The sequence below is a fragment of the Rhizomucor pusillus genome (genome assembly GCF_041956525.1).
Source record: "Rhizomucor pusillus strain CBS 183.67 unplaced genomic scaffold VTP01scaffold_1, whole genome shotgun sequence".
Lineage (NCBI taxonomy): Eukaryota > Fungi > Mucoromycota > Mucoromycetes > Mucorales > Lichtheimiaceae > Rhizomucor > Rhizomucor pusillus.
Window position 1 is genome coordinate 1,341,670 of NW_027192143.1, and position 20,822 is coordinate 1,362,491.

The 20,822-nt window shown below is 45.3% G+C and overlaps 10 protein-coding genes across 10 annotated transcripts; 5 read left to right on the forward strand and 5 right to left on the reverse strand.

The window, feature by feature from the left end:
- Window positions 1–169: 169 nt before the first annotated feature.
- On the reverse strand, window positions 170–2,192 carry VTP01DRAFT_595 (uncharacterized protein; the record flags this gene model as incomplete). The annotated part of the gene is made up of 10 exons (XM_069384796.1): window positions 170–360; window positions 422–638; window positions 704–805; window positions 872–970; window positions 1,031–1,141; window positions 1,199–1,272; window positions 1,335–1,423; window positions 1,488–1,797; window positions 1,859–2,004; window positions 2,065–2,192. 10 exons carry the CDS (start codon window positions 2,190–2,192, stop codon window positions 170–172), a joined length of 1,467 nt encoding a protein of 488 aa, XP_069245015.1.
- Window positions 2,193–2,442: 250 nt separating this feature from the next.
- Window positions 2,443–4,739, forward strand: VTP01DRAFT_596 (uncharacterized protein; the record flags this gene model as incomplete). The annotated part of the gene is made up of 5 exons (XM_069384807.1): window positions 2,443–2,500; window positions 2,575–2,653; window positions 2,732–3,449; window positions 3,554–4,133; window positions 4,198–4,739. 5 exons carry the CDS (start codon window positions 2,443–2,445, stop codon window positions 4,737–4,739), a joined length of 1,977 nt encoding a protein of 658 aa, XP_069245016.1.
- A 407-nt stretch (window positions 4,740–5,146) lies between these two features.
- VTP01DRAFT_597 (uncharacterized protein) lies at window positions 5,147–6,385 on the reverse strand (the record flags this gene model as incomplete). Its single annotated transcript, XM_069384818.1, has 7 exons — window positions 5,147–5,320; window positions 5,383–5,465; window positions 5,538–5,589; window positions 5,644–5,849; window positions 5,901–6,124; window positions 6,185–6,231; window positions 6,299–6,385. The coding sequence occupies 7 exons, from the start codon at window positions 6,383–6,385 to the stop codon at window positions 5,147–5,149; spliced, it is 873 nt and encodes a 290-aa protein (XP_069245017.1).
- A 193-nt stretch (window positions 6,386–6,578) lies between these two features.
- VTP01DRAFT_598 (uncharacterized protein) lies at window positions 6,579–6,935 on the forward strand (the record flags this gene model as incomplete). The annotated part of the gene is made up of 3 exons (XM_069384829.1): window positions 6,579–6,756; window positions 6,840–6,866; window positions 6,928–6,935. The coding sequence occupies 3 exons, from the start codon at window positions 6,579–6,581 to the stop codon at window positions 6,933–6,935; spliced, it is 213 nt and encodes a 70-aa protein (XP_069245018.1).
- Window positions 6,936–8,323: 1,388 nt separating this feature from the next.
- VTP01DRAFT_599 (uncharacterized protein) lies at window positions 8,324–13,343 on the forward strand (the record flags this gene model as incomplete). The annotated part of the gene is made up of 4 exons (XM_069384840.1): window positions 8,324–8,635; window positions 8,701–8,886; window positions 8,941–10,323; window positions 10,383–13,343. 4 exons carry the CDS (start codon window positions 8,324–8,326, stop codon window positions 13,341–13,343), a joined length of 4,842 nt encoding a protein of 1,613 aa, XP_069245019.1.
- A 179-nt stretch (window positions 13,344–13,522) lies between these two features.
- Window positions 13,523–14,134, reverse strand: VTP01DRAFT_600 (uncharacterized protein; the record flags this gene model as incomplete). Its single annotated transcript, XM_069384853.1, has 3 exons — window positions 13,523–13,713; window positions 13,777–14,019; window positions 14,086–14,134. The coding sequence occupies 3 exons, from the start codon at window positions 14,132–14,134 to the stop codon at window positions 13,523–13,525; spliced, it is 483 nt and encodes a 160-aa protein (XP_069245020.1).
- Window positions 14,135–14,819: 685 nt separating this feature from the next.
- On the reverse strand, window positions 14,820–16,623 carry VTP01DRAFT_601 (uncharacterized protein; the record flags this gene model as incomplete). The annotated part of the gene is made up of 4 exons (XM_069384864.1): window positions 14,820–15,644; window positions 15,713–16,054; window positions 16,122–16,474; window positions 16,533–16,623. 4 exons carry the CDS (start codon window positions 16,621–16,623, stop codon window positions 14,820–14,822), a joined length of 1,611 nt encoding a protein of 536 aa, XP_069245021.1.
- Window positions 16,624–16,720: 97 nt separating this feature from the next.
- Window positions 16,721–18,114, forward strand: VTP01DRAFT_602 (uncharacterized protein; the record flags this gene model as incomplete). The annotated part of the gene is made up of 7 exons (XM_069384875.1): window positions 16,721–16,881; window positions 16,945–16,967; window positions 17,025–17,521; window positions 17,583–17,654; window positions 17,711–17,804; window positions 17,873–17,949; window positions 18,007–18,114. The coding sequence occupies 7 exons, from the start codon at window positions 16,721–16,723 to the stop codon at window positions 18,112–18,114; spliced, it is 1,032 nt and encodes a 343-aa protein (XP_069245022.1).
- A 941-nt stretch (window positions 18,115–19,055) lies between these two features.
- On the forward strand, window positions 19,056–19,532 carry VTP01DRAFT_603 (uncharacterized protein; the record flags this gene model as incomplete). Its single annotated transcript, XM_069384886.1, has 3 exons — window positions 19,056–19,079; window positions 19,209–19,290; window positions 19,426–19,532. The coding sequence occupies 3 exons, from the start codon at window positions 19,056–19,058 to the stop codon at window positions 19,530–19,532; spliced, it is 213 nt and encodes a 70-aa protein (XP_069245023.1).
- A 27-nt stretch (window positions 19,533–19,559) lies between these two features.
- On the reverse strand, window positions 19,560–20,606 carry VTP01DRAFT_604 (uncharacterized protein; the record flags this gene model as incomplete). Its single annotated transcript, XM_069384897.1, has 1 exon — window positions 19,560–20,606. The coding sequence occupies one exon, from the start codon at window positions 20,604–20,606 to the stop codon at window positions 19,560–19,562; it is 1,047 nt and encodes a 348-aa protein (XP_069245024.1).
- Between the last annotated feature and the right edge of the window lie 216 nt (window positions 20,607–20,822).

A 20,822-nucleotide genomic window follows, 5' to 3' on the forward strand; every position in this document is an offset into this window, starting at 1 on the left:
TACTGCCCTGGAACCAACTGTAAATTGATCGCCCATTGCCGTTTGATTTTCCGTTTTTCATTGACAAAAGCAAGTCTCGTTCGGCAGCAAGACGGGAAGCGAGTTTGAATGATTTTCTTTGCTTCAATTATCGTTTTTTACAATCCTTAAAAACGAGAGCCAGGAACAATTATACTTTTATTGGTTCCTCCTTTTTCTCTTGTTCCTTGTCTGCTTCTAATGGTTCTTCTGCTTTGACCATTCTCGTCACAATTTTCGTCTTTGGTGGGTGAGGGTATAAATCACCCCACATGACCTTGCGTGCATCCCGGTAAGGTATCTTGCCCTGAGACTTTGGAATAGTCATCCGCTGAATCTCGCCTTTTGGATGGAAAATTGTCAGCAACTTGCTTATGGATAATCTACACTGGATAGCTTATACCTGTTTTTGAGCAAACGTCTAAAACGACATGCCTTGGATTCTTGCGTGGTGGTAAGACCAAGCGTGGCCATCGATATGCCTCCAATTCCATGCCCGATGTAGATGCTTCACTCGAAGCAGTGGTTGATGAAGATGGCAATGGCCGTTTGCCCCGGCGTAGCACAACGTATGAGTATTTTGCATCTTCAATATTGTTCTTTGCATGTTTTGTTTTCATCTGTTGGACGCAAAAGGATGCATTAGTCGAATTGATCAACAAATGTGTATTGGCTGATAACTTGCCAAAAATGAAGGCCGTTGTATTCTCTGTGAGAAATGGCACCATGACTTGTGTGGTTTTGCGTTTGGTGAGAACAGCATTGGGCAAGGAGCATCGTGCGGACACTATTCAAGGAAATCCCAAATTAATGACCATCTTGGCTTGCATTTCTTTTGCGCTGTGTCACTTACAGGTGAGACTACATGCACATCTTCGTCTCTATCCAAAATAATTTGCCTTGCTTGCGCAATTCTTTCAAAACCAGCAGGATTGCCTCGATCAATCAAGACCTAGTTTACAATAATATGTTATTTTCTCAATTTCATTCACGATTTCAGTTGCAAACGTACCAAAATATCATCAGTTTGCTCCCATAACTGCTCTACCACAGATTTTCGTAGCGCCTCCGATGGTATTTCACCCAAAGTATATGAACTGATCACTAGATCGGGTTTCTTGAGCTGCGACAGGAATGAAGTCAGCGCTGAGTTGCATATTATCCTATCAAAGTTACATACCTTGGGATTCATTTCCATGTACCGTCGAAATTGAACAGACATTTTATCTTTATCATCGGTTTTCCTTGAATTTTCTGTCGTGAAATCGTGCAAAATAAGTTTGTATTGCCTGATTATCTCCGCATCCGCAGCATACCGTCAATGTATTCTGCCATCTTTATCATGTCTTCTGAAATATCCACTCCTGTCAGCTCGCTGATCTTGGGAAACACTTCCTGCGCCGCCCTTTTTCGAAAATTGCATAAGCAATCTACATCCTATTCGTTACGCTGAGTTGCCGATTGCTTACCACAATGCAGTCCCGGGGCCTGTACCAAAGTCCAACATTGATTTGGGGTCAAAGTCTGATAATCTATTTGACAGTTCGTGCAATATATTGTAGGCAGGTCCATAGTTGGCAGGTGCTAATCCGACAGTGTATGCCACAGTTTCTCGTGGACCATATGTGAGCGTCTGTGGTTCCACTGATTTTTTCTGCTGTCGTTTCTTTTTCGGTGATCCGGCCGATGCATCATTATCCTCTCCAATAACTTCGTAATTCCGCAATGCTGCAAACATTTTCAAGGCATCTGTTCGTACAATGTGGTTATCCGGTCGATCTAATGTAATTATTTAAGTCGTACCCAATCCATTTTCATGCATGGCAACAGCGGTGCTTACTGTTCATGAACTCCGTGATCGCTTTGTTGACAGATTTTGGAAGCTCAACGTGACCGATCCGCTTCTTCCCAAACAGAGCTTCCGGCGATCTGCGCACATATGGTTCCTGATTCTCCGGGAGTAATGCTTCAAAGTGTTCCGCAGCTCTGTACGAGGGTGTCACAGTGAGCGACATGTCAAACTGCTTGTTCCCTGGGTTCACTTACTGCACTTGACCGAGTTCGTCACGTCCGAGAGCTTCAAGTTGCTTCTCGTCTAAAAAAATGACCTTCTGTTTGGTGCTATAACGACGTCCGCTTTGGATCGCAATTCGACGGAGGGAAGATCGTAGCATGAGTGTAAGGTGTGCAAGCCACTGCCAGCGCCGCTGCCAAGGCATTGGTGCCTGATTCTTCTTATTGCATTGCTCGACGGAGGTTCAAATGTCGATTCGTGTGTCACCTACGATTCCAATTTTGAGAGGAGAGCACCGTGACATGGTGGAGGGGACCCCTCTTTTTTTTGGTTCGAACGTGTTTCTACACTCGAACGGTTGTCTTTTACTTTTCTCTTTTTATTTTTGCTCCTTTCTTTTTTGAACCGACATGTCCATGGACTCCTCAACATTTGACCTGTCGGATTACGCCTACGTTATTGGCATTGGTAAGACACGGTGCCTGGATCGCCGAGTGGAGATGGAGTTCTTGGCGCAACCTCCCTAATTCATTGTGTGCTAGACTTTGGTACCACTTTTTCTGGCTGCTGCTATGCGTTTACTCGAGACAGCAGCGAGGATCCAGTAGATATTCTGCGATGGTATGACAGCGCGACCGAGACCCAACCCGCAGTTATTAAAAGCAGGATGACTTATAAATAATTTATATAAAACTTTAGGCCGAGGCAGATCAGCCCTTATCCAAAAACGCCCACTTTATCCCTCTATCCACAAGGTTCTACACAGTTATCGGCCTGGGGTCAAGACGCACGAAGATTAGCAGCTAGACGCACGGGTGATTGTTTGTTATCTCGATTCAAACTGCATCTCGACGAGTCGCTTGATTTAACACCACTTCCCAACGGTTTGACGGCGCTTGACGCTATATCTCATTACTTGGAAGCATTCCACGCTCACGTTTGCAGTGAACTTCAGCGTAGCTTTGCGTCCAACTATGATCAGTCGAAATTTCGTTATTGTTTAACTGTCCCTGCCATGTGGAGCGATCAAGCAAAGGCGACTATGCGCGAAGCAGCTATCCGCGCAGGCATCATCAATCGCTGGGATCACCCAGATCGTCTCATGCTCATCAGCGAGCCCGAAGCAGCCGCGCTGTATTGCGAGAAAAAGTGCGATCAATTCAACCTGAGCCATGGACAACGTTTCATGATTTGCGATGCAGGTGGTGGTACTGTTGACTTGATTGTTTTCGAAATTGACGACTCGAGCGGAAGGAGAGCACTGAAAGAAGTGACAAAGGGTCAGGGGGATTCTTGTGGATCCACCTTTTTGGATGCACGGATGCGTGAATATCTAAAGAGTCGTTTCTACGGACATGGACGGATCAGCGATACAGCCATGGAGGCTATGATGGACGAATTTATCGAAGGTGTAAAGGTAAATCTGCATACTGCTTTATATATGTATGCTTCGTAGCCAAGGGCACTGAACCGACAAATCTCTTCCCTTCCCCTTTTTTTTCGGGTCTTGTGTCTTTGCAGCCCCAATTTGAAGGAGATGAAGAACAGTTTCTCCGTCTGCCTGCCACTTTAGGTTTAGCAACAGTCGACGATCCAGCAGCGGGAATTGAAGACGGAAATTTGCGTATTTCTGCTGAAGATCTCTGCGAATATGTATTTGAGCCTGTTGTCCAAAAGGTTTTGGATTTGATTGACGCTCAGATACGCCAATCTCAAGTACGACTGGATGCCATATTTTTGGTCGGCGGTTTTGGACAATCAGAGTATCTGCGACGTCGAGTCATTGACGAGTTTTCTCGTCGTGTCGGATTTATTGGTGTGCCTCCCCGAGGTGAATTAGCCGTAGTAAGAGGGGCGGTGTATTTCGGACTGAACCCGCGTATGGTCACGGAGCGCGTGTCGCGTCGTACATATGGTGTCGAGACCCGCATGGTCTTTGAGCCAATACTGGATCCCCCGGAGCAACGCATTGCTGGCGACGACGGTCGAGTATTCTGCAAACAACGATTTAGCGTCTACGTGCAAAAGGGACAGAGAGTGCAGGTGGATGAATGTGTATCCAAGAACTTTATGATCGCTTATCCAAATGACACAGACACCGGTAAACATTGACCATTGACTTATATTTACGTGTTCTTTGCTAATTTGCACGCTCTCTACCCTAGATCTTTTTGCTTACGATGGCGACGATCCTGTGCCTCGACTCACAACCCATCCTCAAGTCTTCAAAGTAGCGCGGTTCCCTATCAAGATGCCCAAATTCCCTGGCGTACAAAAGGGAGAGCCAATCTTTATGACAATCAAGATGTTCTTTGGACAGACAGAAATCAAGATAGAAGTTCATATCCGCGACCGAGTATTCACATTTACGTCTGCATTTGAAACTCTAGAGTACGGCATGCATGCATTGAACCATGGTATGCGCAATATGAACATGCGAGGCAACGAGATGGATGTTAGCAGAGCCAGCGTATTTAGCAGCGGAACCAATTCGACATTCTCAAACCCTGACACCATTTCTCGGCCGCCATCGCTCGGCGTCCATGATTATTCGACGGCGCCTTCAACGCTGCCTCCTCGATACCCTCGCAGCTATCGTGGTGACGATGAAGACACTCTCGATGGCCGCGATTCTACTCATTCCATCGGCTTTCACGGCAAATTAAAAGATACTTTTAGTAAAATCGCCAAGAGAAGGCAGCATTAATATCATTCACTTGTCACTAAATAACTTAACTCTCTCTCTGTCCTTCTTTAAAAGTCTTTATACTCCCTCTAGCCCATCCACTTCTCTTTTGATCTCCCTCCAATGTCTGCGTACAACTAGGCTTAAAACTAGCAGCGACTTTTTGTGCCTCATCGTATCCTGTCATCATTAATGAGCTCAGGCTGAAATTGATAAATACAGATTTTCCAACTTGAAAAGCTTTTGAATAGACCAGGCTAGATATCACATTGCAGGAAAGCATTTATGTAGACGGTGGTGGGTATTTCACATTGTTATGCAACACTAAACTTTTCAGTAATTACGAGCAAGACACTGGTGAGTACTTTTGAATATGTATACACAGACAAATCATAGAATAGGATAATGCTACAATGCGATGTGTAGGACTACACTGGTGAGCCTTCATAGTCAGGGGCCTTGACTTTCAAAATATCTTCGGTCCATTCCCAAAGCTTTGCAATGTTCTTCTCGGACGTAACGACCGAGCTTGGACTGGACTGATGTCCAACAGGTACATAGTAGCGACAGTGATCTTTTCCTCCTCCATAGTAAGCTAGTAGCTAAATAGAGCGGCGACATTGCATCTTTTTCGGGCGATACAGCAATGTATCTTATGATGTACGACAAGAAACGAGCCAAAGTAGATTCTGGCCTTAGCAGCATTGATGTCTTCACAATTCCTGGGTGTAGTGTATTGACATAGACCTAGCAATATGTATTGGTGTCACATTAAAATGTTTGTATATAAATTGGGATTGCGCGTGATTACCTCTATACCTTTGGGCTTTAAAGGACGAGCCAATTCTATTGTAAACATGATATTTGCTGCCTTTCATACAGTCGTTAAAACATCATCTATGCGCATATATGTCTATTATTTTACCTTTGTATATCCGTACTGCCAGATTGCACTGTAGCCTTTGTCATCATTCAACTTGTCACAGTTGAAACCAGTAAACGACAGGAATCGATGAGCTTCCGAGCTGACCACAATGACGCGACTAGGGGCAGAATTTTCTAGCACAGGCTGTAACAGCATGGTCAGATAATAGTGAGCAACATGGTTGGTCGCCATTTGCATCTCAATGCCTGCATATTAAATATCAATAAGCGATGATTGCGTTGCGTTTGATTATTCACACTTGCCACCTTCCGTCAGACGGAAAGGTGTACTCAAAACATCTGCGTTGTTCAAAAGCATGTGCAGCTTGTCGTGTCGCGACTTGAAGTCATCCGCAAACTTCTTAACGGATGCCAAAGAGCAAAGGTCGATCTCGATAAATTCGACTTCATCGTTCTTCGTTTCCTTGCGGATTTCCTCGATAGTTGCTTCGGCTTGAGTCTTGTTGCGAGCAGCGACTATACTGGGCATAACTTCCGTATCAATACAATGTAAAGTAGCTGTCACTTAGCTTTGTACTCACACTGTACAATTTTTGCGCGCCAACTCCAGCGCAGAAGCCTTGCCAATCTACAATCGCGCGATTGTAAATGTACAGTGAGTCAAGATCTCGTGGAAGCAAATCGCTGCAACGTACCCCTCCGGTACTTCGAGTGACAATAGCAACTTTGTTGGTTAAGTCTGGAATATCTTGTGCTTGGAAGGTCTGTTTGCTCCAAAACATTGTAACACAAACCAGAAAATTGCATTTGACAGAATTCATGCATGGCTGCGTTCACTTAACTCTCCCGCCTCCGCAGAAGATTTGAAGGCTCTCTCACTGCCGTTGCAAATTTTCACACGAGAAAAATTTGCATAGGCTTCTGCCTGTTTTTGCAATCTCGCGGTCTGTGATTCACGAGAACGGCAGGTGCCCAATGAAGACGACGCGGGCCTCCACTTTGCACCTTTCGTGGGGTTTTCCGCTTTCTGATCCTCGAAAGAGGTCAAGATCGTGGATTCAACGGGAGCCGCATTCGTGTGGCTCACCCATCCTTCCCTTTCTCTTCTACAGATCACTGACCGAAGGAACTCCCGAGGCACACATCCGCTGGGGTTTATGGTCTTTCCCCAGCTTCGACCAATGGAAAAAAAGACTACCTAACCTGTACATCACTCACAGAGCATTCCCTCCATAGTTTTCTTCCATAGAACGGTCAAGGCCCGTAAGTGTGCGAACTATCGGCAGTTAAACAAATCCATACTCACGTAGACCCTTCTGCGCAGGGATGTAATGGTTTATAGTACCTTTATAGTGTTGCGGAGGAGACTGACCAAAGTCAAGTCAACTTCCAACACTCCTAATCCGGGACAAAAAGGGCTGCAGCGGCTTGTGGTTCCTTGTTGCCCCTCCCACGAGTTGCTTTAATAGCTGGAAGAGAGGTGGCATTCGGTGGTGCCCTAGCAAGTTGGTCAAGTCAAAACCCAGGGCTTTCAAGGCTATCAAGGTTCTCAAGGTTCTTCTTAAAGCAATAACAAGGCATCAAAGGTTCCCAAGATATCCTGTTTATGGCTTTTCTAGCCATTCATAACAAAGGGTGCCCTTTTTGACTCTGTCTTGCAATCAGGAGATCTTCTGCCTTTTTATTGAAGATTTTCCGCGGATGCAAAACACGAAGGCGCATCCTACTTTTTGTAACGAGGTTATACCTCGCCCGGGAACTGGCGGTGCCGCCTCCTCGTGGTGTTTCCTGGATATATCGTTGAAGCTTGCTCAACGTGAACTAAACGGCACTATCTTTTAGAATAGAAGTCTTGTATTTAAAACCAATAAAGATAGCTTCCGTTTAATCTTCTTGTGTCTCGCCCAATCCAGTGATCATGTGTCACAAAACAGACTGCTCGTTTGCTCTCGCGTCTCATGTTATTCTCTTTGCATCTCTAAAATTGTCATATATAGCATTTTAAGCGTCAAATCTATCAGCATCGTCACTCTCGCAGTCAAATCGGCACGTCGCTTTGATATGTTTCCAAGAGGAGCTTTTATCGTGGGACGAGTTCTTTACAGCTCGTTGAACAGTTCATCGGGCATTTCTATGAATATTGGTACTGTTATCTATGATCTAAATCAGAACAGTAGCGGATTTTGGGTATTATCGAGAGTTATTTACGTTGCTTCAAGGCCAAAAGTCTGCTTTGAGACCTAACACATTGATTGTTTACAAAGACTATGGTGGAAAATGGAGATTTTTTATGAAGTCAAAGAACAAGTTACTGTTCAATGGCATCGAATTTATGAAGACTATTTCCCTAGCGACGAGCGAATCGATTGGAACGAGTGGTTACTGCTCAAAACTGTGATCTTGAATAGTATTATCGTCCATTGATAGATTACCCATATAATCGACTGAATTGTACGAACTTCACGAATGTGTTAGCTTGGAAAAATCTCTCCCCTGCAATTTATCACCAGACGTGCATGATGCACAGAGTACTCGCAGCAATATATCGATGTTTCTGTGATCAATGTAGGTCTGAATCGATAATTGCTACTTATTGATGACAGATTAAGATAAAACTCCTAAGCAATAAAGGTTAATGGAAGTGAAAGCGAGCAAATGTATAGTTTCAAAGAATTTCCCTACAAATCATTCGACGTTTCACTGAACTCAAGAAATGTTTCATGCCAGCTCCAACAGCCTCGAATAATCAAGTGCCCTCTGGTCAACTAGTCTCGCAAAAACCTATCGTTCTCTGGTTTCACGACACTGGCACGTTTGCGAATCACGACGCTGTTGTGAATCCAGAATATTTTCCAAACATTCGGGATGGTCAGCTCTTGAGAATCCATGCTCCACATTCGGCATTTGTGGTCAAGGCAACTTGCGTAGATCGAGAATCGCTGGCACGTCAGCAAAACCTGCAGATCTCGGTATCCAAAGATATTGCAGAACGTTTCAACCTTCGCTTCCGCATAGAAGTCTACGTCGAACTGGCAAGTAAAAAAAATGATGATCTATGCTTTGACATATCCTGATGCATATATTTGTATGCACAAAGATCGATGCAGCCTCTGTAGCGCTCGACTATGTCGAACTATCCTTCAAAGAGCAATATCTAGGTCGCAGTGACATGTGGCGTCTTCAACAAAGTCTCCATCGGACATGCGTATATGCCGAGAAGAAGATCCTTTTTGCAGGTGTTATCAAGGCTACAGTGCGTCGGCTATTTTCAGACGACACAGAAGTATGCTTAATATCTATATTTACATAGACAGAAAATGCTCACAGCGAGCTCTAGGTTTTATCGGGCTACGTTGACGAAAACACGAGAATGATATTCAGATCCGGGTCGGCAAAGTACTTTTTATTCATCCAACTGTCGCGTGAAATGTGGGAGTTCGACGAGGATGGCGAACTATATTTCGAAAAGGTCGTCAATAATTTCCTCCCGCATCTTTTCACCCGATGGAAGGAGGAAGGAACTAATCACGTCGTCTCCATTGTCCTGTTCACCCGGGTTTATTACGACACGGACGATCCTCTAGATGATATGGTCTGTAAAACAGACGATGGCAGATACTACAAGGATTTCTACAAAGTGATCGCAGATTGGGAATCGACCGATGACTGGATGTCTGTTATTAAACCGCTAAAAGAGGAGCAGTTGACGTTCCAGCAGAATGTGCTTATGCGCCAAGAGGATGGTCGTAGTATCCTATGCGGACGGTTATCGGCAGCTTACGACGGCAATGTCCTGGAGGCAGTCAATCTAGCATTGAACCCATTCGATAACCACTATGTCGATCGTGATCTGATGCGAACGGGTTTATCGATCATTCTCATTACCCCGGGTGTCGGCAAGTTTGCAGTAGATAAGAAGTTACTTCGAGTAACAAACGAACGTATGACCGACAACGGTATCGCTATGGACCTAGTATGCTTATCGCCATTGCCTTTACATGTCACACCCCTATTTGTGTACCGCTCGGCACCTCCTCCTGCAGAAATTCAGGAGCACTTGATCGCACCAAGACAACCGAAAACGACCACAGCGGCCAATTCACCTGAAGTGAAAATGCCGATGAAGCTCAGTATCGAGAACTGGGATCCTCTTTATCAAGATGACGATCTCGCGCCAACGCATACCTACTACTCTGTTCCTCATTGGATCGATTGTAGCTTTTACCACCACGAAACCGGCAGATTCATCAAACAAGATAAGTTTCGTACAAGATGCAAAATGTACGAACTTCAAATGATGGGTATCATGGAACATGACCTGGCCAGTATCAATATACCTTACTTGCCATACACAAATCACTCTCTGCGAAGCCGGAAAAGTAGCAGCAGTCTCAATGACAAAACGTCGGCTAAATCTGTGGAGCACTTGGGAAACGGGGAAACGTATCTCTCCCGGTCTGCCAATTTTTCTTCTCTTCGACGACCATCTTTTCTAATGAGCAGCGAACAAGAATCAAGAACGTTGCATATCGACTATGATAAATACGACAATTCCATCTTCAAAGATACCTCAGAGCCGAGATTTGGACGCAAAGCAGTTGCATCACAGCCTCTTCAAAAAGTCACCAAGCAATCTGGACACAGAAATTCGTTGGAAAGTCCTGATAAAAGTGAAAATGATGTATGGCTTTCTAGGCAATTGGCATCAAAATCCGGAACGGTAAGTTGGTAAGTCATAAAGTCGCCATGGCAAATTAACTGATTTATCTGTGTCGCAAGACTACATGGCACCACAGCGATCAGAGACGGGTTATCTCGATTTTATCACAATCGCAGCAAGCAAGCGGCAAAATCACTTTTGACAGCAATGTACGCAAAGAAGACCACCCTCCACGAGCATCTGAAATTTTCAAAGGAGCTTCCCCGAATCGCGACGATATTTCTGTAAGAATTAAACCATCTAGACGAGGAACAATGAATAGCAACGACGTGAAAGTCACAGCACAAATCACGGCGGCGGATGCTGCTGCTGCTGCTGCCGCCGCTTCTGGCGTTGGAAATGCGGTTGATGAGGAGGATATGCTCGTGGTCAGCTCGAGTACTGTCGATCCAGTACCCATCAACAATAAAGGCATTGGCAGGCCAGATAGTCGTAGCAAATCGACCAATCCATCGCCGCGCCAAAATGCGATAGCTGGCAGTTTACCATCTATCCACAAACACTCTGGTAACAGCGACCTTATACGAACGAGCTTTGGTGCAAACAGATCATCGCCTTCTCATAATTGGAGCACTCGAAGCACAGCTATGCGCAATGCATTAATCAGTCCTTGCAACCCAGCTGATTATACATTGATATTTACATCGCACCTACGTCGTTGGTTGCACGCTCTACCGAAAGCAGATCAATGCCAAGGAACATCTGTGCATTGGCGCTCGCTTGTTTCTCCTGCTTGTTTGCCTCTAACAACAGACTATTTCCCCTCCAACGAAGAGCTCAAGATGTGCTATAACCATTACATGTATACCGTCTCCGCTAGCGAGGATGTTAACTTATATCAAGCCGGTGATAGATCCCTCTCAGAGCACAAGAAGACAGCAAACTTGCTGACGGAATTGATCAGCCAACGTCTTGCCCAAGGGTTTCAAATCATCGTCGATATTACCGGAAACTCAAGCAATCTAAAACCTGTAAGTAAAGTTATGGCTGCTGGCGAAACGCCAGGAAATACGGCAATGCCGAGCGTCGGTAGCAAAGAAGGCAAGGATACGCTGATATCGTCCGGTTCAGCCAACGGCAAGGGCGGTACTCAAGAAGAAAACAGCACGACGAACTGGAAGCATATGGTTTGGTGGCTGTCCATGGGCCACCAAGTGCATCAGCTTACCTTTGATTCCTCGGGACAAAACGTCGAAGTGCGACGCTACGTCCGGATCCTTGAATTTGACGACAAAGAGAAGATCTGGTACAAGTGCGTTATTTGGCACAAGAACATCCCGCAATATCGACCCAAGCAGGTAGCTTTTGGCTATCCAAGCTTGATGTATGCGTGGAATTATCTAGACCACTTGGTAGCTGGCTACCAAGAAGAGCTGACAGATAACCTGCGTTTTTGGAGAGCACGGTTCATTGTCATTCCTCGTGAAACGCTACCAAACAATGCACATGTATTGGGTGTGTCTTCTCACGACAACCTGGATGAAGAGGAAAAGAGGCTTGCATTATTCGACATGTGGTTGCAAAACTTGAAAAAGGCAAAATGGTTAACACCGCATGAACGGGAAGAAATGCAAAAACGGCGCAAGAAGGAGCTCGGATACATTGATTTTGGACTCAAAATTACTACCATGGATCCTTCCGCATACATCCTCAGCGAAGCTGTGAAAAGCGAGCAAAACACACCAAGCCAGCAACATAGCAGTTTGCTATCAAGTATTGGAAGCTTAGGACAACCGCTCACTCGTGACTCAAAATCCAAGGATATTGCTGCGGCTATGAGGGATCCCAAGATGGGAGTCAAGATATGCGATCGAAGATGGCATTTCAAGGTATTCCGCGACTCTTTCGTCGGCAACGAGATGGTGGACTGGTTGATAAGTCAGTTTGACGATATAAGTACGCGCGAAGAGGCTGTCGCGTTCGGAAATGCTCTCATGGAACGAAAGCCTCCGCTATTTGCATCCTCATCCGGTCGGCATGGATTTATGGATGGTCATTATTTCTATCGTCTGCATCCAGATTTTGTTCCTCACCAGCGATCCCAAAAACCATGGTTTGCGATAAACACTTCTGGTTCGGCGCTGCGCAAGTCGGTGACTCCTAGCTCAGAAAGCACATCCTCGTCTTCAACGGATCCACCAAGACGCCGCAGAACGCAATTTGAAATGTCGCGGTCCGTTATCATAGATGTGGATCCGTACAAAAAGAGCAATCGACGAGAAACAGCCATTTTGCACTATGATACCCTACATAACCCCAACAATTGTTATCATTTCCAGCTCAACTGGCTTGGATGTACGGCGCAGCTTGTACAAGAACTTGTTGTTAACTGGAGCCGGCAAGCAGAGCGGTGTGGATTGCTGGTAGTCGAAGGATCGGTCGACCAAGCCTACGAAGATTCTGAAAATAACAACCCATTCCAAAGCCCAGTACCGATTAATTTTGCGGTTCTACCTCCACCTATCAGCGACCTTGAAGCTCGTTACGAGCTGCCGGATAACTTTTACGCAGCTGCTCTCGTTCGCCATCTAGGCTTTGTTCTTGACGTCGAAGCAGATAGCAAGTTTGATCGAGCCAAGGCTGAAGGGGTTGATGTGCAATATTCGTACATCCATGCTGCATACAAGTATGATCAATATATCCATCGATCTGGAGTGGCGTTTGTGCAGATACGTCAAGACAACAAGGGTCTTTACTGGGTCAACAACCGGCTCTATACTAACCATACGCCATCGCTTGCGAAGAGTCGTCGCAGGGATACCAGCTCGGCAATGCACCCGGAACTACTGCGACAGAACGTGGAGGAGTTCTGTGCGGATGCAAAACGTCTCAAAGAGTTTTGGGAAGCGACGAGAAATAGCTTAACGCAAGGACAAAGCGGCGTTGGTACTTGGGTGTTCGAGAACGTCACGCGTGTGCCTGAAGATACAGAAGAACAGGAATCGCCAGCACCTTCAGATATCACAATGCCAAACTTCGCTAGCCCGCAATCACCTACTAAACCTTCACCCAATGTATAATTCCCTTTTGTATTCTTACGTGCGCATGCATGCGTATGGATGTGTATGCGCTAAATAAGAAAAAGAAAGAAAAAGACTTGCATCTTGTTTCAATGTATTGTCGAACTGGAGGAGTAGTGTGTCAAACTTTTGGATGAAAAAGGAAAAGAGAGAAAAGAATGGGGGAAATATTTAAATCATTAGAGGGTATGTATGCTTGGGTCCGGGTATAGATAAGTCTGCATGATGTCGGCCGGCCGAACCACACTTCCTTGTTGATTGAGATATTCTTGCTGGAATCTGCGCAGTTTCTGGTTTTCTTCCAAAAGCCGTTCGAGCTCGGCGAGAATAGACATTTGGGTGCTTTTTAGGTGCTGGATGTGCTGAACAGCTGAACATAGAAGTTATTAATTAGCAAGCATGCCCAAAGATCAATCGGAATATAATTTCTTACTGCGGTGTAAAAGTGCAACTTTGGACATCTTCTTATTAAGACAAGAGGGAAGATGGTTGCGAAGCTCCTCGAAGCCGTCTTTGATTTGCGCACGACGCTTCTGTTCGCTTTGGATGTGGATCTGTCGTCGAAGCTCATGGAGCCTGGTTCGTTCGTCACTTGACGACGGGCTATCACTATTGTTGCTACTGCCACTGCTGCTGCTGCTGTTATTTCTACCAATATTTGCAGGTGACGGCAATCCTGACAGAGAAAATGCGAGTGAGCAACCGATGCAACAAAGATTCACTGCAGTAGAGGAGATATTACCTTGATGTTGCTTTTGCTGCTGCTGGAAAGATGGTGAACTCTGATCCATTTCTGTCTGCGAGTTGAGAAAAATAAGGAAGAAAATATAAATAGATGGAAAATCTCGATATGTAGACGGGTTTCTTATATATCTTCTCTACCGGAGGTCGAGGAACATACAAAAGAGAAGGAGGAGTCAGAAATCAGGGGGGCCTGGATGGCGGGAGGGCTTCAAGTCCGTGAAAGGGATCCATGTACAGTAGGACCAGAAAAATAATAGCAAAAGTGGAGACAAAGTAAAGTATAAAACTAGTTAGCACCACACATTCGAAGATGCTAATGATCGTCTGTAGAAAGTGTTAGCAATTAAAAATTTGCTATTTTGATGTATTGCTACACCAATAATATCTATTTGGTTTCTTCATCAACGCTAAGTAAATTCAGACTTATAGTTAAGAAAAATAGGGGCGGAGGAGTGATTGGGGGAGTGATAGTAGTAGTCGTGGCACACACTCTCTGTGTGTATGCATCCTGCTAAAGCTGGAACCAGTCAGATCGTCGTCCTACTTTTCAATGAGGGTTGCAGCAGCAGCAGCAGCAAGACGAATCTTACAAGTCCTAGTTTATGCTTCTTTGTAGTAGCTATCAATCTCTCTTCTTTCTTTGAAACATAGCATCTATACAATTGTACTTTTTTATTTTCCTGCGGACTATATCTATTTAAATGCGTGATAGGACAGTAATGTACATGTCGTTTATTTGTTCCACAGAGCTCTAAGTCTTCCTGTCACTTTGTACCCTAATCCCTCCATTTCTTCGAGTGCAATGTGGAAGCGAGGGTCGTTTTCAGATGCCAGCTTCTTGACGAGTGTTTCGTAACATGATGCTGGTGGCACAATGCCGTAACCCTTCATTTCTTCCAGATAGTTGAACGCATCTTCGTAGTTTCTTTGCGTGCAGCATAGAGCGACCATGCGAGAGTATGTCTCCGCATTCGGTGCTACACCTGCTTCCTTCATCTCATCCAGGATAACTGTACCCATGCCCTTGACAGCATCCACTATGCATGCCCCGAGTACCGCATTGTAGGTTTCAACATCCGGAGTTACACCCAGATTCTTCGCCTCCCGATACGTTGCCACTGTGCGTTTGAGATCGTTTGCAGTAGCGCATGCATCGATAACAACGTTGAATGCAGCCACATCGACCGTCTTTCCATCCCTTCTAAGGTCTTCCAATATATAATATGCATTATCAATGCGGTCCAAATCGGTGCCCAGGTATCGCTTGATGGAAAGTGTTGATCGGACATTTGGTTGTACCCCTGATACTCGCATGATGTCCAATACATTGAATGCGCTCTTGATGTCCTTTTTGGCGACAAAGGCTTCCAAAAGTGGTGTGAAATATGGCTCTTTGTAAGGGTAACCGCTGGTGCTGAGTTGTCGGATAATATCAGTTGCTAATTTCGGATCGGCGTTCTTGCCTGCCAAACGGAGCATACTTAAGCAAGTGCCCTCGTCAGGACGCAGGTTGAAGGTGTGGATGGCCTTCTGCCAGCAGTACATGGCCATATCGAACTTGTAAAATCAAACCAATGTTAGCACCGATTCCATTATCATCCTGCGTGGGATCCAAAGCAATGTACCTTGTCATCAAAAGCTGCGGCTCGCATAACATCCAAATAAATCGAAGGTTCACTCTCGACAGCCATGGATGAGCTCTCTGCTTCCTTGAGCAAATCGAATGCCATTTGGCACTCGTTCAATCGCAGACAGCTTCCAATAACAGCAGAGTAGCATGTTGGATTCGGAGCAACACCAGCTTTCTTCATACCGTCTAAGACATCCAACGCAGTTTCTAGCATATCTAATTGGCAGAATCCTCGCAAAAGTTGTGCGTACGTGCTAACACTTGGTACGACGCCGTTGCGCTTCATCATTTCCAGGATCTCATTTTGGTGAACGATATCTCCTGCAGATCCCAATGCCTATTACATCGATTCCCTTGTAAGCAGATGGAGTCTTCTCTCTCCTGTATCCACTAAGCAGACTCGCCTCAAGCATAGTGTTGTAGCTATCCAGGGAAGGTTGGATGCCTTCTGCTTCCATCTCGTTTAACGTAGCTAGGATCGCTTTGGCATCGCTCACTCGGGTGTGTGCTACGAGAAGAGCATTGTATGTATTCAAGTCGAGCTTCAGGTTTCGCTGGCGTATCTCTTGAACGATTTCCAAAACATGGTCGCGAACACGTCTAGCGTTGCCGGGGGTCCGCAGTCGTTTCGCAAGGCGCTGGTTGAAAGAGGCGAGGGGAGCAGTTGGATGGTTGTAAGTGATAAGGTCCTGTGTAAACGAGTTTCCGGGCTTCTCGGTATTTTGTAAGATACTAGCTGCAGTTGCGTTGTTGCGGCCTAGCAGAAAAGTTCAAAGTCATAAGGAAAATAACAGCAGCAATCTTCAGCAACTTACGGGTTTGTTTTGTAAATGCTGAAAGGCGTGGTCTGTTGACCAGGCTCGCTGCACTGCTAATCCGGGGCTGCAGCCTCTGGAATGGTTTCATGGCAGGGTTGAACTTTTTGAAGAGTGTAAAGCCACAAGCAGCCTTGACCCGCCCTGAACATAACTCGCCCGTGACGCGTTTGCCATTTTAGGTATCAATGTGGGAGGAGAGAACGAGCGACGTGCGTCCCCCGCTCGCTCACCGTCTGCAAAAGCAGCTCCCCGATTACATGAACGAATACGAACGACCCGCCATCAGCGTTCGTCAGCGAATAGCTGCTATAAATCGTACAGTTCAAGAGGAAGAAAGAAAAGCACAGTATGTACGGCATGAATACTGGCATTACTTGAAAACTGATCGTAGCAATGCATAAAAACCCAGGAACGCCGCTGGCCGAGGTGCAGGTAAGCAACAGCCTCGAACTGTATTGTCTCTTACACATCATAGTGACAATGTGATAGTACGGATTCCATGGCGATCGACAAGAGCACCTGCTAGACCAGCAAGCACTAGCTCTCAAATGATGCAATTGCCGCAACGACCAGTCCGTGCTAGCAACAATAGAAGTCCCAGTTTGACACCTTCTGCACATCTCCAAAATCGAAAGCGCGAGTCAACAAGTTTTACAAGGTATTCGCTATCGAATAAATCGATGAAACTGAATGATGGTAGCTCTCTTCGACGACCTCTGCATTCTGCGGCAGATACTGTGCAAGATACACGCATTGTACCCAGTATCACCAGTAGGGAACGCCGAACAAGCTCGCGCATGTCGGATATACACCAAGAGCTTAGACATTCTCGTCTCAGTCAGATATCAACTTCCAGCACCTCGAGTCAACCGCCATCACAACTGAATAATGATGAAATATACCAGCTATACTTGCGATACCTCCAATGTCAATTAGTCTCTGTAAAGATCCATGAAGCGTTCGAAAATAACAAACGAGCGAAACGGGTATGTGGATGGCATGAATGGATTAAAATGAACTGAGCTCCAACTTTGCATGAATGACCAGGATCAGCTGTGGAACATGTACGCTGAATTAAGCGAATTCAAGAACAGCGCTGATGATAAGTCGGTAGAAGAAGTAAGATTGCGTAGTCATACCTGTCAGCGGCAATATCTTATGAAAATTCATCTCAGATGGATCAACTGTTGAATGAATATTCGGCGGTCTCAAAGCAGATACAAGATGCCGCAGAGGATTTGGACACAAAAATTTCATCTGATTTGATTGGTAATGCACGAGTTGTTTCTAATTAAATCTATTGCGCAGTATTCAGGGAACTAAATTTCTAACATTAGCTGGACTTGTGCGTGATTTGTATGAAATTCTGACTGCCATTCGAGATAGGCTAACCTCAAAAGGATCAATGAAGGATGTAAGTGAACTTCAATCTCAGTGCTGGTGAAACGCCCTGTCTAATAATAAATTTAAGGTTTCTTCTATTGATGCTGAAATCCATATGCTGAAGCAATGCTCAAGATTAACGGATGCTGTGGCGCGGGCAGAGGCTGAGCATCAGAGTTTATCTGCAATAATTTGACGTCATTTGGAATCTGTAATCAAATTGAAAGTTAATGCACCACGCTCGGCTCGGTCGGTGTATGTACATACAAGTGTCCCACCAGACTTTGTCGATCAGCCAACTGAATGGCGAGTATCTGATAGGGACCCTGTGCAATGGCTCAAAATAACTCCCCTCTGTATATTACAACCACGGACACGCCTGAATTAATTGCAATCATCCACATTCATGTGGTTTACCATAAAAGATCATATTTTCCCTTCTCGAGTCAAATGCAAGAATCCCAGAAATAGTGTCAAAGAGGCCCGGGTTCTCATACGATGACGATAATGATCGACTGTCGCTGATTGCCACAAATTTTGCCACGAAGGTGGATGGCATCTCCCCACCCCCAAAAACAATATGTCTTGTTTAGCAAAAGATGCTTTGTAAAAAGGATTTGCGCCATAAGAAACAACAATCATAGCAGATTGAGCGAATTTCTGAGTCCCTGTTGTCGGTCAATCTGTGTGTTCACGATTAGTAATTGCTCTCATGAGTCCCTGAATAAAGTTCCAAAAAAAAGGGCTCAAGTGATCGTAGATAACAGGAAATCCTCTGCACTCTATGTTCTGAAATAGGGAATGGCAATCAACTAAACTCTCAAGCAGGTCTGTATTCATTTTTGTACGGCTAGAAAAATGCAGAAGCAAATTTGTTCGTATGGAACGGGTACGATGGGACAGTACTTGCCTTGAGTAGACTAGTGTACTGTGTATTCTGGGAAGATTTCGGCGTAGTGGAGGTGGTGGTAAAGACGCTTGCAGTGCATACCCGGGAACTTCGGGTAATTTCTGCTTGGTCACCGTACACGTTTGCGAAGTAGGATAGGCGGTCTGACTTGGCTCTGTGCGACGTGCGGCATTCTACATGCAGATTTTTTTTCTGAATGGATATCGATCTTGGTACGAAGCGTTTCTATGGGGCGACTCATTGTAACCTTGGTAACTAAAAGGGTTTAGCAGCGCGGCGATGGGATGCGGTTTACAGACGCCGAACGTGCCGACCAAAATGTGATTGTGCAAGGGATACCCAAACTAACAGTGCAGTGTGATTGATATCATTAGAATTAGTATTGGCAAGCTGAATATTTGTCTTTTGGATCGTTCTACATCGACAACTACCATATTCTTGAGTCCACTAATACAACAAGAGGTATACGCGGCATTGAATTAGCCGAGTGTACAAAAGGACGTTCTCGATAATTGCCATTTGTGGCCAAGGAGCTCGGTATTCCTTCTTTTGGGTGCATGTGCAACGTAGCATTTTATTGTCTAGGTTTGTGATAAGAAACGAAATTGCCCGAGAATATTTACACACATGAGGTGGGGGAAGGTATGGAACATAAGTATAAGATCATAGGATATATATATGTATATAACGGGGTGAAGAGATAGCGGGATGAGTGGGAGGGAAGAGTACATTTACAGTGCAGCTGCACAACCATTTTCGACGCGCAAGTGTCGGTTCAAGGCATCTTGGCGAGCGAATGATTTGCTACAGTGCGGACATGTATAAGGTTTGATACCGTAATGGAGTTTTTCATGCCGGTTTCGGTCATGTTGTCGTGCAAATCGTCGGCCGCAATGGTTGCATGCAAAGGGACGTTCGGATGTATGTGTCCGCATGTGAGATGTGAGGTTATATGCTCGTGTAAAAGTCTTGCCACATCCTGGATGTGAGCACGCGAAGTTGCCAGGCACACGACGCTCAGAACTGCTGCGACGGACTGATTTGCTGCCGCTGCCGCTGCTGCTGATGTCTTCGGTGGATCTCTTGGGTGGTTCCGAAACTCGTCTTGGACGTCCTCGGCGTGTAGACGTGGTGCTGCTTACAGCTGGTGGTTGAGGGTCAGATGAACCTGAATGTACAGAGCAATTGTCGGGTGGAGTTTGTGATGGTGTCCATGATAACCATGTTTCGTTATCCATTGAGAATGGAGTAAGCATGACTTGATCAAGATGTGTGGTATGATGTGCAATAAATTTATCGAGAATTTCGAGCTCTGAGCTGTCGCTTTGGCGCTTGATGGGTGTTGGCTCTGTAATCGAAATGCATGGCTGGATATCAAGACTCAGTTGCTGTTCTGGAACTGGTTGTTGAGAAGGTTGAACGGCGAGACTGTCAAAGAGTTGCATTCTTGAGACGGCATCAGAGAGCTCAAGGTGATTGTTGAAAGGTGAAACGTCTACGAGTGGAACAACCATCGGCATTGCAGCCGGGTGCGCCTCCGGGGATGCAAAGTAGTAATCACTGCCCATTGAGACAGCAGGACTTGGGTATACAACTGGACTGACGTTGGCCGCAACGGTGTTTGGTGTCATCGTTGCCATACTTATAGGATCCATCCAGTATTGAGTGGGAGAAACGGTCATTGGCGGAACTGTCATGGATTGCTGCATATGAGCGGGAGTGCTCGCAAACAGCGCATAAGCTTCAGAAGTTTGTGGATCAAATTCTTGAGGGTTCATAACGGAAATATAAACAAGACGAAAGTGCAATGGATAACGAGAAAGAAGACTCTATTCAACACAAACCCTTTTTATAAGGTTGCTTCAAGACGCGATGGCAGGTGACCCAGCTCCAGATATTTTTAGGTGATCTTGCTGTTGCAAGGTTACACCTAGAGTTTTTCAGATGATGTATCGTTTGTGCAACGACTAATCCCCTTTGAAGCGTTGTGGAAT